This window comes from Aulonocara stuartgranti (genome assembly GCF_965226115.1).
Source record: "Aulonocara stuartgranti genome assembly, chromosome: 9".
NCBI lineage: Eukaryota > Metazoa > Chordata > Actinopteri > Cichliformes > Cichlidae > Aulonocara > Aulonocara stuartgranti.
The window spans coordinates 5,537,257-5,552,672 of NC_138960.1; the positions used below are offsets into that span (position 1 = coordinate 5,537,257).

The window sequence follows — 15,416 nt, forward strand, 5'->3', positions numbered from 1 at the left end:
ATAATAAACAGTTAAACACACTCATTTAAATTAGGTAAAGACCTCGTTTATTAACAGTGCACCATTAAACCAGCAGTGTGTACTATGACAGCAAGGTAGATTGGGTGTGTGAATTAATGCTGGTAATGCAAAATCTTGAGCCTGAGGTTTGCCCAGAGGCACTACACAGTGCAAGAAATGACCAAAGTAGGCATATCCCCTCTCACTGCAGCTCTGCCTCATGGCAGCTTGCAAAATAATCACAAAAATGTAACATATTTTTGTGTTCATGGATGCAAATTGTAACATTTTGTGTGTGTATGTTAGTGAAAGGTGAGGTGTCACTATGGCAACCAGGACAACACAGTCTTGAAAGATGTGACAGCTGTTACATTTTGACTTAAACCATGGTAATTTCTTAAATGCCACCCAGTAGATTAATGCCTAAACCTAACAAAACCACATACTTGTAATTAATGAGGTATTTGGAAATCATACAAATAATGTGTAAAAACATCTGAGACATGAATGACTTAAACCTGAGTGTGGTGAAAGTCAAGATGTCTCTAAACAACCAACCTCCTTTTAGACTTTTTCTTTGCCCTTTAAACATTGGATACAGCATGAGACTGTCTTCATGAAAAGTCAAGTTCAGGAATGCAAAATAATGTTGGGAAAGCTGTGATGAGGAACACAAACGATTTGGAAATTTGCGTCCAGCAAATCTCACTGTATGATCGCGTCACATTTGACCTCTGACCTCTGTCAAGTATTGCTGCCATTGTTTGAAATGACAACATATAGACATATAGGGAATTAGATATCGGGATTCTAAATATCAAATTACGTTTGGCTTCCAACATCTTCCTCAAGGTCAAATAAGGTCAAACTTTCAGTTCCTGCCCCAAGTGGAAGAGTTTAAGTACCTTGGGGTCTTGTTCACGTGTGAGGGAAGATCGACAGACAGATAGGTACTGCGGCTGAACTGATGTGGACGCTGTACTGGTCCGTCATGGTGAAGCGAGAACGAAAACGAAGCCCTCGATTTAGTGGTTTAGAGGGAGGTCAGGGCTTCTCTAGGCTGCTGCCAATGCGACCTGGCCCAGAAAAGCCGAAGAGGACGGATGGATAGTTTGCATCCAAATATCACGTCACATTTGACCTCTGATCTCATTTTTACATTTCACATCTGCTTTCTCTTTAAGTTGAACCCGTAAGGTTTTGTAGTATTGTCAAAAAATGAGCTGCCTAGTGGGTTAGAAATATACTGTAATATAATATTATATAAGAAGCTCAAGTTATTTGTGTCCAGTTATTTATGAATCAACACCTATTATCCATTTCCTGCTCCTACATAATGTTTGTGTAATCAGAGTAAACACCCGTCATGCTGCCCTTTTCTGATTTTTACTGCACTACAAACTTCTTAAAGTATGTTTAAAAAAGAACAAGGAAAACAAAATGAATATACATAAAACTAAATACTCCTCAGAGAGTGTGGTGCCTTGGTGAGGCTTTAATTCTGTGAATGCATCCTGGTTTTATTTGAAAATGCAATTTCTTTGTATTCTTACTGTTTGGGGGGTGGGTGCAAAAATTCCCTGATGAATTTGTATATTTTCTCACTTACAAAGAAATGATGAGCCTCTAATTTTTACAGTAGTTTCACTTTAATGGAGAGAGACAGAAAAACAACCAAAAGGTCTAGAAAGGAAAATACATGAAATTCTAAATTAATTTGCACGTCACTGAGTGAAATAAGTATTTGATCTTCTACAAACCACTGAGAATTCTGGCTCCCACAGACTTGCTGTGAGCCCACATGGCACACAGATTACGATCAGTCAATCAGTTACAAATACTCCTGATGTCAATTTGTTATGTCTATAACACAAATCCATTTTTTCCAGTCCAACATCTCCACCACCATGGGCAAGACCAAAGAGATGTCAAAGGATGTCAGGAACAAGATTGGAGACCCTCACGAGGCTGAGGTGGACAACAAGACCATCAGCAAAAAACACTTGATGAGAAGGTGACCACTGTTGGTGCGATTATTCAGAAATGGAAGAAATAAAAAATGACCATTAATCACCCTCAGTCCGGATCTCCCTGCAAGATCTTGTTTCATAAGTACGAGCTCATCCTTAAGTTTGCCAATGAACAGCTAACTGATTCAGAGAAGGCTTGGAAGAGAGTGCTGCAGTCTGATGAAAACTAAATCTAGCTTTCTGATTGAACCGTCCATGTTTGGAGGAAGAAAAATGCAGAGTATGACCAAAAAAAACCCATCATCCCCACAGTCCAAGCATGGAGGTGGAAACATTATGCTTTGGGGCTGTTTATCTGCACAGAAAGACTCCACTGCATTACACTTTCATTGGTAGTGCCTTCGGTGGCTCCCCTGAGAGTTTATGACGTCCTGCCCACTTCACCTGCGGCTTTATCAATGGTGTCTGGTTGCCAGGTCAACACTGGAAGTGTGTGGCTCAGGGAGACAGAAAGAGAATTGTATTTGGCAAATTTAAGTGACAAATGGTGACACTTGATAAACGTTCGCTGAAAAGACTGAAGTGGCCATAAATGAAAGCAAAGAATACTGCTGATTGACATACTACCTGCTAGTAAATACGTTAACGGCTCACCTAGGTAACCGGAGCTGTAGTCACTAGCTGGCAGCTTGAAAGCGACACTGCTTTACACGAAAACATTTTCAGAAATACGGGATTTCCAGCTTTCACTTGTACTCATCCTCAACCTGTATTCATATACATACGAAAATGTCTGTTCTGCAGGCACAGCATCGACAATGAGAACACGGTTGCCTGGGACGGAGTCGCATTTCCTGCTTGAACTAAGTTCCAGCTTTCCTTTCGTCTTTCCGTCTTTAGCTTCTGTTGTTTTGGCGGTGGGAGTAATGCGAGCGCTTGCTATCGCGTGCGCGTAACTAGGTACATGAGCGGAGGGAGTAGAGATGAGGAGGTAGCGCACGCGAGGCAGAAAACCCGCTTTCGGATTGGCTGAGAGACACTGGTACCCAGCTCAGTGAAGCTCGAGAAATTCGCCTCAAACGACCGGAAGTTCCACCGGAAATCGCATTCTTACATTGTCATGCAACAAACTGTAAGAAAATAATATTTGGGATAGAATAGATTTCCACACAAAGTATTACGTCACATTTCATTATATCAGATAAGCTGAGTTCGGAAAATACTGACCAAAAACTTCGCGGTATTCGGTTTTCTGACGGCGTGTTTTGGCCGCATCCTGGGACGTGCTCGCGGTTGCTGCTAGCTTTACTTTGGTCCAGAGAAAGAGTGAAGGATGTGACTGAAGCCTCTTTCGCGTGCCTCATCGGCCCTGACTCACTACGCCGTTTGTGTACACTCCTACTGCACTTTGCCTACGAAATGGAGCTCGATGGAAATTAGCAAGCGTGTACCTCTTTGAATTCCCACCCTTACCTTTGGAGAATGATCCACCGGCAGGTTATTTTATCCCAGGTAGGTCGCCTCCATTGTTGCCTTAACGTTGATGTAGTGTCATATCCTGCCAGTCTCCAGCAGCGGGCCCAGCGTTCGGTAACCCGCATTTATGTCATTCTCTTCCGTGTGGAGGAAACGTTACGCTGAATTGTTTAAACAGTGAGTGATTTATTGTAACAGTACATAACGTCAGCAAAAATATCAAGTACATAGCCGCAGCATTTAGACAGAGTGCCTTTTCAGAGGCGGTTTACTTTAAAGCCAAACGTGTTTCCCCAGTAGCTTAATTTTCTATTGCTGCAAGGGCGTAACATCCTTTAAAGTTGTTATTTTGTGTAATAAAACATCTAAATTGAGACTGTGTCAGCTGTATTACACGTGCCGAATTGAAGGGTGGTGACTGCTGTATGAAGACATTAAGCCATGTTTCAGTGAAAACCTTGCCCTTCTCTGGTAAGCAGCGCTGCATTAAATTAATTAATTTCTTGAATGATGTTTGGCGTGAATGTATTGGCGCTGAAGATGTCGGGGCCCTACAGCGTCGCACTGAGTTCTTCCTCCTTATTTGTAATGTACCACGAGCAGGCTATACAAGAGAAAGGCTTACCCCCTCCGGTCTTTGTGCGAGGATTCCCATCCACAAAATCCTCTTAAATACTGGAGCCACACATGATCTGTGTATTTCCTTTTGTTTGCTTCTGTTCTTTGGAGACATGATAATAATAATAATAATAGAAAAGGTATAGCCACGAAGGGATGCATATCACCAGTGATGGTGTTTGTCTAGCTGTCAAGCTGCTGAGTAAATTGTGACCCACATAAATCCCTGTAACAATGGGGAAAAGGCAACGTTTACTAGGTATTGCACACTACCATTTGGTTCTTACTATGAACTCAGATCTTCCAGTATCAATAGGGCAAACCTATTTTTTGCTGGGTTTTCTGTTCCGCTTCTGAATGGATGCCACTGATTTGCCACCAGCTATTTTTAACATATTCATAATTATGCACATAGGTATGGTTGGTACTAATTAATGGTGGATATTCTCATATATGCAGTATTTTTGTTGTATAATGTCAATGATGTTCATAGTTCCTTTAACTGCATGCAAGTCTGCAGTGGTTGGCTATCACCAGAGGTGAACTCAGGTTGTTTATGATGAATATGAGAACCAGACCCTGATGTTTTCATGTATCACCCACTCCACTGTAAGTCACACAGGGCTGAATAATGTTTCTACTAGAAAGCCTAAGAGGTTTGAGCACATCTTTGTGACCTGAGCTCTGAAGATAAGCTTTTTATGTTTATCTTTCTGTGGGCATTGCAATAAGTAAAACGATAAGCAATTTGAAATTGACAAGCACTGTTTTCTTTGAGTGGTTCACCTTCTTATGCTAAGAAATGTTAATCAAGCAGGCTCAAGTGAAAAGGATTTTTCTAATGGATTGTCAGATTTAAAGCATGATAAACCAGAAAAGCACTTTGTTATTTTAAGGGAAATCCCTGCTTAACCAATCCATTCTTCTGTTTGATTGGGGTCTCTGATTATTGAAAAAAGCATAATCATAATTATTTCTCAGTTATTTATTTTGATTGTTAGTTAATATTAACATTCACCAGGTGGATGTTGAACTACTTGGGGGTAGGGTTAGGTTTCATGCGAACCAAGTGTAGTTTCAGAAACCTGAAATTAATTGTTTTCAAATGAATTCTCTTCCATGCATTTTGGTTTTATAGATCTTCACTTGTGAGATTACATTTGGATACACCAGGTAGATGAAAACTTTGTTGTTTTGTTCCAACAGAACTAAACAATGAGTGACTTTTGGCTAAGGTGAAACACTCATTTGATTTAAAACACAAGACAGAATAATCTCATAGTGAAAATAAAAAAAAATTAAGCACTTTACCCAGATTTTCTTTATTCATAATTAAATGTAACACAAGTTCTGATCCAATCAGCTGAATGTTGCATTATCTTTACATAATTCAGCATCATTGTGGATTGCATATGTAAAAACATATTAGTTACACTGGCAAGAAGAAAGTCAGATTTATCGAGAGAATTCTGTCAAAGCAAATAGAAGTGCAACATTTTCTGTTTGGCTGGAGAGAGGCCAAGTCAGGTCAACATGTACAGAAAGAGGAGCAACACAGTTACTGTAGCAAGAGCAGGTTAAACATGTCTTTGTCTGCTCATGCTAACTGTCATGGCAACTTGGATACAATCAAAACAACACCCAATATGGGAAAATGCTGTTGAGTGGTGATCAGGTAATGATATATAATAATTAAAACTACCATGATGTTCCTGCCACAGCTGGCTGCCTAACATTATGTCCTGACACCTGACAGTTTTTCAGCAGAATAAATGACAACATAAAAATTGATCTAAGCAAGCAGGAATACTGTAAATAAGCCAAACAATAGTTTAAAAAGAAATATGAAAAATGGAATAATTTAGGATAAGTGCAGCAGCTTCTGCCACTTAGCTGTAATGTAATCATTTCATACTTCAGCCTGTTAAAAGACACTGCTTAAATGTATATGCAAGAAACAGAAGAGGCAGATTTCCAGTAATAAAAGTGTACTTGATAGAAGACTATCACTGCATGAGAAGTGTAGCCTGTAGCTTTTTTCATTCAAGACGTTTAAAGGACTAAAGGTAGTTTAAAGGTTTCTTTTTAGTGAGTTTTGCAGAGAAAAGTTATACGCAGTCAGAAGCTCTACCAGCACTTATTATAGTTTGGTGAGTATCAAAGCTCACAATACAAAAAAACTCAACGTAAGCAACACTTACACTGTTTTCTAGCTGTTTAACCTTTCAAGTGAGAGAAAAAAGTGTGCAAACTATCATAAAGTGGCCATTAACTGCATGATGACAGCAACTGCTGCAACCAACTAACTTGATTAATAAAGTGGAAATTGTTTGATCATGGATTATTTCTGTCTCTAATATGATTGTCCTAGTATTGCAAGCTTTAAACAAAAACAACATCTGCAATTGAATTGTGTGTAGTTGGGGACTGGTAAAGATTTTCAGTGTTTTCAGTTTTGTGTGTGTTTGTTAGCAGTCACTGCTTTGTGTCACTTGGTTTGATTTAGACAGTAGCGACAACTGTACAACATGTTTATCAAGTTTACTGGGACATTATAAGAAGCAGAGTATGCCATTGGTCTTTATTCCTAATGATGTGGCATAATAGCAGTTTTTTTGTTTCAGTCCTTTAACATCCCTTTTATAATTTTATCATGGCTAAATTGTGGATATTTTAATATTGAACGATTCAAATAATGCTGAGAGATAATTTGATTTTAATGACTTTTCTCATCTAAATAAAATATGGAAGGAATTAATTCTTCTTTATTCCCAGGAAAGTTAATTTGATTTTGTGCATCAAAATGGGCTGTGTTAAGTGTCTACAGAGGGAGGACCCCAGACTCATCCTCTTAAATAACTTGCGCTACTTTACCACTTTTAGCACAACAGACCCAATCTGATCCTCCACACTAGAGTTTTAAAGCCTGTGCTGAAACCAAGGGAAAAAAAGATACTTAATACTAGTGGTGCAACGGATCACGGTTGATCCGTAATCCGAACCGATCCCACTCCACGGTTCGGCACGCACGTGATCCGAAGATTCGATAAAGAAGAAAAAAGTATGTGTATGGTGCACGTGGTGGGTCTGTCAAGCGATAGTTATGGCCAGCGCTAGCAGTCCAAGTAGAGGAGCAGAGGAGTTTGCAGCATTTAAGCAGCCCTTTGCTGCCCAATCCGACCGGGCTAAAGCTATTACAGAAGCTGTTGGGGTGTTTAGCTGCAGACGGGAGGCCGTATTCTGTTGTGCAAAACAAGGGGTTTAAACTATGATGAACGTGCTTGAGCCACGCTATGATGCGCGTCTGCTTTAGTGGCAAGATCGTACCCAGGCATGTATGAGCAGGAGAAGATTAAAGTTATGGCTGAACTGTCCCAGGCATCTTCTGTTGCCCAACTACAAACGGGTGGACCTCCAGGTCAACGGAAAGCTACGTGACCGCTCATTATATCACAGCGGAGTGGTAGATATAAAGCCCTGTACTGCCCTATATTGCACCTTAATTAGTTTTTATATAATTGCGTGGAATGAGTCTTGAGTTGAATGTTTTTAACAGGCAAAAAATACTTAAAAAGTTAATAAGTAAATGTTAAAAAATTTTCTTTTTTTCTTTTTTGCTGATCCGAAAATTGATCCGATCCGTGACTTAAAACCGTGAGATTTTTGATCCGGTGCACCACTACTTAATACCATTTGCAATGCCACTGGGGAAAACAGAGCAAAAAATGCTGTTATTAAAAAAATGGGAAAAGATTAGAATAACACACGGTAACAGCACCATTTAAGATGTCTGACGTAGTGCAAAAAACATGCCAACCACGTTAGCATTTATGAGAACTCTTTAATTTAGTGTGAAACTGGAGCTTTACTGACCTCTCAAACTCCTTTATGAGGAATGCTTTGGGAGGTTCGTTGTGCTGCTTGACTTTGTTGCCACCACTTTGTAGGGTCATTTGCACAATATAATATAATATCAAATATGTTGTGTCTTGGTCCAACTTTTTAAGCAGCTGCCTAAAGAGGTCCTTTTTTACATGTGACTACGTTAGTAAATTCCATTCATTCTTGACTTTTTCTGTCTAATGGAGTGCAGATTGCGAGTGCTCCTGCCACACTTGGTGGAGTTATTTGTTTACATTTATATCGAACATCACCAGCTGTTAGTGTGTCCTCGTCTGTAGCTCAGTTGTGTGTTGTTTCCACCTTTAATGGGAACAATATCTTGCTAATTAATGCGCTTTATTGGAGGTTTTTGAAGTAGCTGTCTTTTTCGACTCATCGGAGGCTGACATGTGGCTCTTGCTCTCAGATATATCCCGGCTTGTCTTGTTGCTGCTGCGTGCACTATAGAAAGTGCATGGCGTTGCTATAGAAGCGATTGCAGTATGACATTTTCATACCATGCAACAATTTAAACCAGTATTATCACAGATGATGAGATATGGCACAGCCTGAGAAGACTATTGTTGGTATTAAGACTATTATAAATCGGCATGCTGTTATGATTTTTAGTATCTCACAACCCGTTTTTTTCTTTCTTTTACTTCTTGGATAACACTACTGCACACACAGCATCAGGGCAAACATAGCATGCTGTTTATGGCCTAAAAGTGTTTTTCCTTAAGAAATTAAACTGTGGTCAGTATTGTGGTAGACCTCAGTTTCATTAAGCTGTCTTTCCATTGAATTTTTAATCCCACAGACAAAAACTCAAGAACAATAAAAAACAAAACGAAACAAAAGCTAAATTTACTTTGCCAGCTTACCAGCTTTGTGTGCAAGAAACACTCATGTGGAAGGCGTTATTCTGCAGAATGGAAATGTAGGGACACAAACAGATCTTAACAGGAAGAACTAGTATCTGCAAGTTTCATTACATGCAAACAGTATCAGTCAAAATATTCAATCCGCATCTAAAACTGCTGCTTGACAGTTAAATAACAGAACTGAAGTTGCATGGACTTACTCACTGGAGTTTGTGTACACCTTTAAGCATTATGGGAACTCTATTGTAGTTCTCAAAGTTTTTGTACTGTATATTGTAGCAGATACACTCAATGTTTGTGTGTCCCAAATACATGGGAGAACAACAGGAGTCTAACCTTCTCTGGGCAGGACCTCTTGTATCATTTCAGTACACTTTAGGTTTTTTCCTATTCTCAACTGTTATTGGCTACAGTACATAAAATGATCTCCAACAAAAGACATACATCAACACCAAACACACTAGACTGACACTGCAATGTTGTAATCAATCTGCAGATCTTTTCTCCTGTATTGTGTGTAGTTCTGTTAAATGATAGAGTAATTTGATGGAGTAACTCCAACTTACTTTTAAAAATAAAAACATTACATTATATTTAAACCAAGTTCAAAATGTCCTTTTCCCCAGCAACTGCTTGACATTGCTGGGAAAACCATTAGAGCTCCGCATTGATGGTATAGCCTAAGACTTCACTGCATCAGCAATCTGCTCTCGATCTGTTTAAAGTACAAATAGAAGTATTGATATTCGGTTTGTTATTAGGTTTTACCAAGAGCACAGGTCATGTTTCTGATTCAGAATTGAGCGGATTGTTACTTTGTATTAAGTCGTTTTAGCAATTTGCTTTGATTCTGTTTATAGGTCTACAGTACATTATTTACAGGGACCAATAAGATCGACGGGTACATTAGCAAATGGGTCCAGTCTTAGTTTAAAAGCACCAGTGGGTGGGGGGGTCAAATTTAGCGCTGTTACAAAATGAATGGGTTTGGGTTCAGTTAGTGTTACAAGCTGTGCTGAAAGAATATTTGATTGTATGAATGAAACTTCATTCGAAAGTGACTATTTATTATGAGCCTAATACAAAATCCAATCCTAACCATAGCCAATGGCCAGTTTTGAGATGAAGTGAAGACTCTACTAAGTGACCACATTCCTGATGATAGTCAGGTCATCACTCAGATTAATACTAGTTCTGTAGTACACTGTGTTTTGCAATACTGTGTTCATGAAACTCATGAAACGTGTTCATGAAAATCATTATGTTAAGTCCATGTTGCTCTCATGTGCTTATATTGGTCAGGGAGCTCTCTGTTGTAGTGCTATCACAGTAAAGGCTTCCAAATCTCTCCCATACTGGACTGAATGTGATTATACCAGTTAATTGTGCAAATGTAAGAATAAGCAGGAAGTACAAGTGGGGACATTTCCTAGGAGAGTTTTGCCTTAGTGTAGCTAGCTATGGCACTGTACTGATGTGTAGCTATGAAACTAATGAGCACTGTAGGGATTTGAATGTGACTGTATAGTTTTTGTCTTCTCTCTTATTTGCATATGTGTGTCACACATGAGCATTGTTTTTTTGATGCATATGTAGTCAGTGAGTGTGTACTCAGTGTATCTTTAACTGTTAGTCAGGCTGTTAGAAAATAGAAGGGTGAGTAAGAAAATATGAACATAAGGTATCAGTGTGTTGGGATGTAATATTGATCATTTTTTCATTCACACTGACGTGCAGATATGACCTGACTCTCCAGTCGCAGATGTCAGACTGTCCTTGAGTACATAAACTTTTACTGTATTGTGTTTAGTCACAGAAATAGAACAAGTGCATTTAAAGATTTGTTGTTTATCCTGATTAATGGAAGAAAATTAAACTCTTGCTGCAGGCTCAATCATATTCTGTCTTATTCAAATTTTTGTCTCCCATTCTTTAACCTCTGGGCCGTTTTTAGCATAGCTGCTTTTCCTGTAGTAGGTCAGTCTGTAGTAGTCCTGTTACATCTCTTGGTCTTCTGCTTCTCATAGATACTCTGCAGTCTGGCCAGAGAGTAATCCTTCAATTTGCTTTTCATTTTTGGCAAATGGACAAAGTTGCAGGGAGGCAAATCTGGCAAGTGGTCCAGCTGGTGAGCAAAGTTTATGTTGGTGTTCCAGAAAAGGTGCCTACGTGATGTTTTTCCTGCTTGCCAACACCAGCTCTGATTATTTGCGGTAAGTTTCCTCCTCTAGCTAAGTGAGGATGTTACAGTGGAACTAGGGGCTGAGCTCACAGTGAAAAATCCTGCGCATAGTCCCGGCTTTATGACTGTGACATTGTAGACTTAGAGGCGAAATTCAAGCCAGATTTTGGAGAGTTACTGAAATTCGACTAGTTACATAAAATGATATGCCATTGCATGGCTATCTTTGGAGCTATTGTTGGGCTAATAATAAACACAGAAGCACGGAAATACTTTAGGGTGAGGGTTGAATTGTTCCTAATTACATGTTGGGGGTTAGTCTCTGGTACTTGATTGGCAAAGTTCTGTCGTAGGGCAGGAAGAAGACATGGTTTAATTGGATTCATTCTCCTTTTAAGGGGCTCTGCTGGGTGTGCTTGTGGGAATGCAGACATTTTGCAAACTTGCAGGGAGGCAGCTCTTGTGCTTGCATAATAAAGTTTGGTTGTGTATAAGTCAATGGGAAAATAACCTGTCACCTACGCAAATACTTTGCTGCTTAGTTGATGGTTTCATAGCTGGTGTCACATCTGATTGTTTATTTCATAAATTATTGCCATCAGATCAGGGTGTTGTTTAGGGTGGGCCTTAGGTGGAGACACCTGGGGACCTACACACACCTGAACTAAATCTAGGAGACACTGGGGGGTAAACTAAAAATAAGGCAAAAGAGTCTAAGAGAACTTGACAGAAACACTTAAAACAAAGACAAATACTAGACAAGAAACAAAAGGATACTGGAGATAATAAAAGAGATAATCGAAACCAATTTTAATATATCTGACATAAATTTCAATACAATTATTTTTTTTAAATACATTTTTTTTATTAAGGTGAAAATGTTTAATAATAAATATCAAATTTAAAAAAAAAGTATTTCACCCTCAGAATGTATATTTATTCAGAACAGTGCGCATGTATTCAAATTGTTATGTATTTAAATGGTTAGAACCTGTTACTCTGATGTACATAACAAAGTCAGAATAACATATCATGATATTTAGAATGGCCACACATCATTCCCTGTATTACTCTCTGTTGTCAATATAAAAAGTGGCAGTAAGTTTTAAATAGCTGTATATGGCATTATTAGCACTTTGCCCTTCAGATCAATCTGGTGACCTTAGAGGAGATGTTAGCGGTGGAATATGGAATTATATTTTAAATCCTTATGCATTACTTTCTATATTTTGGCTGTACACAACATTTGTTAGAATAATGGTTACAAGACTTTTTGTCAATGTTCAACTAATACATGATTCAGTAAAAGGACTAGATGTTATAGTCCCTGATAATGCATTGCTTTAAATGGAGAGAATCTTGAGGGATGGCTGTTATGAGGAAAGGCAGCCCAGAAACTTTACCAACGGGACACATCGTTGTGTGCCTCAACTTTCGGTCTTTTACCCAAGCTAATCTGCAATTTTTCGGTTAGGTTTAGTGATTAGAGATGTGATCTAGATTATCTTATTAAAATTTGGGACACATCGTCAGTATTCATCGGGTGTTTTGGCCATTATGACTAGACACCCTCATCCAAGGAGGCCCTGCCAGGTGTGTCACTGGTTTATGTTAAATTGTTATTTCTCTTCTTTCCTTTTTTTTGTGTCTCCATGTGTATCTGCCCTGAGTAAGGCTAATCTTACGTTGTAGGCCACAGTCTTCAAGGTCATTAAGATGTAAGCCAAATTTCATAATCAGAATACTTTTTTAATCCCAGAGGAAATTATGTTTACATTTTAATGGATTGTTGAGCCCAATCTACACCTCTACAATGTTTTCTTTCTAAACTTTCTGAGCTTTCACCTTTACAGACAGACATTTATGGAAAATCCAAACCAAAATCGTAACTTCCATAGCAGAGGTAGAAAAAACAACAAAATAGTCCAGAACTTCTCAGAATCTCAGAAAACTCAGAAAATGCTCTCTTCAAGGCTGAACAAATGAGCATATATTAGTGTTTTGCTTCTACAAATCAACACTTTTTCCGCTGTTGCCCCACATGTGGAAGTAATGCTACGTTTTGCTTGAAACTGCAAGTTATTGTGTATATTGCAACACTAATGGTGTGTTTCCCTCAGTGCCTCGGGACATTTTATGAGCCAGGGTGGCTGTTTGCTTATATAACACAGTGATAGTAGGCCTGGGGCTGTGTGGAGAGCGAGGATCCGTGGCACTTTTTTGCTAGTCCGTTAACCCTTGGTTACGTAGAGTGACACAGCTACTGCCCAGTCATCCCATAATAGTTAGTCTTCATCCTATCTATTCTTTTACTGATATTTATTTTTTATTGAAGTTTCATATTTTCAGGTTGTGATGAATTCACAGAAAACAACATTCAGAGACTTCTTGTTAATTTTTGTAGGGTTGCTTCTCCCCTGCAGGAACACTGACCATGTGAACATCTGCAGATGCACATGAAAAGTGATTTTTGTTGTATGTGTTGTAACTGTGTTGAGTCTATTTGTCTGTTCTATCTGTGCTATATTTGTGTGTTCTCCATGTCTCTGTTTCCACTTGTTTCTCCATCTGTGCTTCTTTTCTTGAAGTATTCATATTTTTATCTGATAAAGATGAAGTATGAAAAGATGATGATGATGTTTCCCCCCCTAACACCCTACTTCACTTTCTCCTCTGCATTCACTGCTTCTGCTTTTTGTTTCTGTGGTTTGTAACACCCCACCGTTCTCCTCCCACTTCCCTCAGGTTTTGGTCTGCTTTGGGTTGACTGGTCATTATGCTGATGCAGCTCTGTAGTTTCAAGGTCAGTGCCCCCTCCTTCCTGCAATCACTCTCCAGCTTCTTTGTATGTGTACCTCCACCCAGCTTCTGTTGTGCATTTACGAAAGCTGCTGCAAATTTTACACACACACACACACACACACACACACACACACACACACACACACACACACACACACACACTGGTTGGACGATAAAAAAAAATCTTATTTGTAAACTGTAAAAACTCCACAACTGTATTTTAAATAAATACCATAGCTATATATGATAAACTAAAACCTTAATTGACTCGACTTACAGCTTAAAGTGCTACAGAACAACACTCACAAACTGAAAACTTAAAACTTTGGTCAGTTCCAAAGAAATAAAGTAGTCATAGTACAAGAAAAAAAACTACCTCTACACGGCATCAGTTTTTTGTATACAAACAAACAGTTTTCAGTTATTGGGTAGAAACATTCAAATGTAAAGAAAGGAGAACAAAAACAAAACTGGCACCTAATTTTGGTCTGCTTATTCTTTAAACGGTACACCTTTGTTCACATGAAGTACAGTACTGTGTCGATAGAGTGGGCAGTGAGTTGTAATCAAGGTCAGTTACTTTAGTCAGTGCATGCTGCTCTGCTTCTTTCCTGAACTTTAAATAATCAATTCCCCAATTTCTCAACAATGTTGTCATCTTTTGAACCTTGGGCTGTATCCGCTGACGTCAGCAGTGTCAAAGCATCCTGTGGTCTCACTTGGAGTCCGGTACAGGCAGTTTTTCAAATTGGTAGAGTCCATATGAATTATTTTTCTGGCTTTTACCTGTACTGCGAGTCGAGTGTTTTCACCAGTGCATGAAACCACATATTTTTAGATACAAGTTTGTAATGGCCATTTTCTTTGTGCGTATTTATTACACGGCGTGCTGTGGGGAAAGGCCTGTTCTAATGTTTGAGTCTAAGGTTGATTTTGAGCACCTGACAGCTCTTTTTTTGCTTCTCCTCCCTAAACTCTCTTTGATTACTCTTTCACGTGATCCTTGCGTAGGTGGTAGAAGAGGTTTGTCGTGTTTGAGTCTGGGGTGGGGACCGGTTTCCTTCATAATTTGCATAGTACAGTTTTCTGGTCCGTGTCAGACTTTTCAGAACCATGTCCATGCTAGCCCCTCGTTTAGAAATAAGGTCCTCGTATTGTCTGTTTGTCATCATTTCAGTTTATTTTGAAAAATCTCAACAGGATCTTAAGCTTTATTGTGAAAGGTTTATGTGGAAAATAAAGAAGAGGACGGCGGCTGGGTTTACCGCCGTTGTTCCTAACGGCAACGCGTGAAAACAGTCGCCTGTCTGTTTTAAATATAAGATAAAGAGAGAACTTTAAAAAATTAATATGGCAACTACAGTGTCCATCAAAACGATGAAAAAATATTGCCGTAAACAGTTTATTTTGCGACACCACGACACAAACAATAGCGTAAAATGAAACGATAGACGTTTTCATGTTATTTTGGTCAGCACCCTCTGTCCATAATAATGTAAAACTGGCTTCACTGTCAACAGTGAGACTAGTGTTGCAGCAGCTTTAAGTTCATGTCAGTTGACCTGAGTTGTTCCTGAACACCCTAACTAATCTGAGGGTCTT

At 39.0% G+C, this 15,416-nt stretch overlaps 1 protein-coding gene across 6 annotated transcripts in view; it reads left to right on the top strand.

The window, feature by feature from the left end:
- Positions 1-3,266: 3,266 nt before the first annotated feature.
- Positions 3,267-15,416, top strand: part of hecw1a (HECT, C2 and WW domain containing E3 ubiquitin protein ligase 1a) — a 99,538-nt gene continuing 87,388 nt past the window's right edge. Inside the window, exons 1-2 of one of the 6 annotated variants that reach the window (XM_082547589.1) lie at positions 3,269-3,482; positions 13,758-13,815. In XM_082547589.1, the coding sequence (XP_082403715.1) occupies positions 13,789-13,815 (27 nt within the window). In that variant the 5' untranslated portion in view covers positions 3,269-3,482; positions 13,758-13,788. Of the gene's footprint in view, positions 3,483-3,806; positions 3,918-10,955; positions 11,044-13,757; positions 13,816-15,416 lie in introns of those variants that run through there. The other 5 variants (XM_082547591.1, XM_082547590.1, XM_082547593.1 and 2 more) reach the window with 5 other exon arrangements.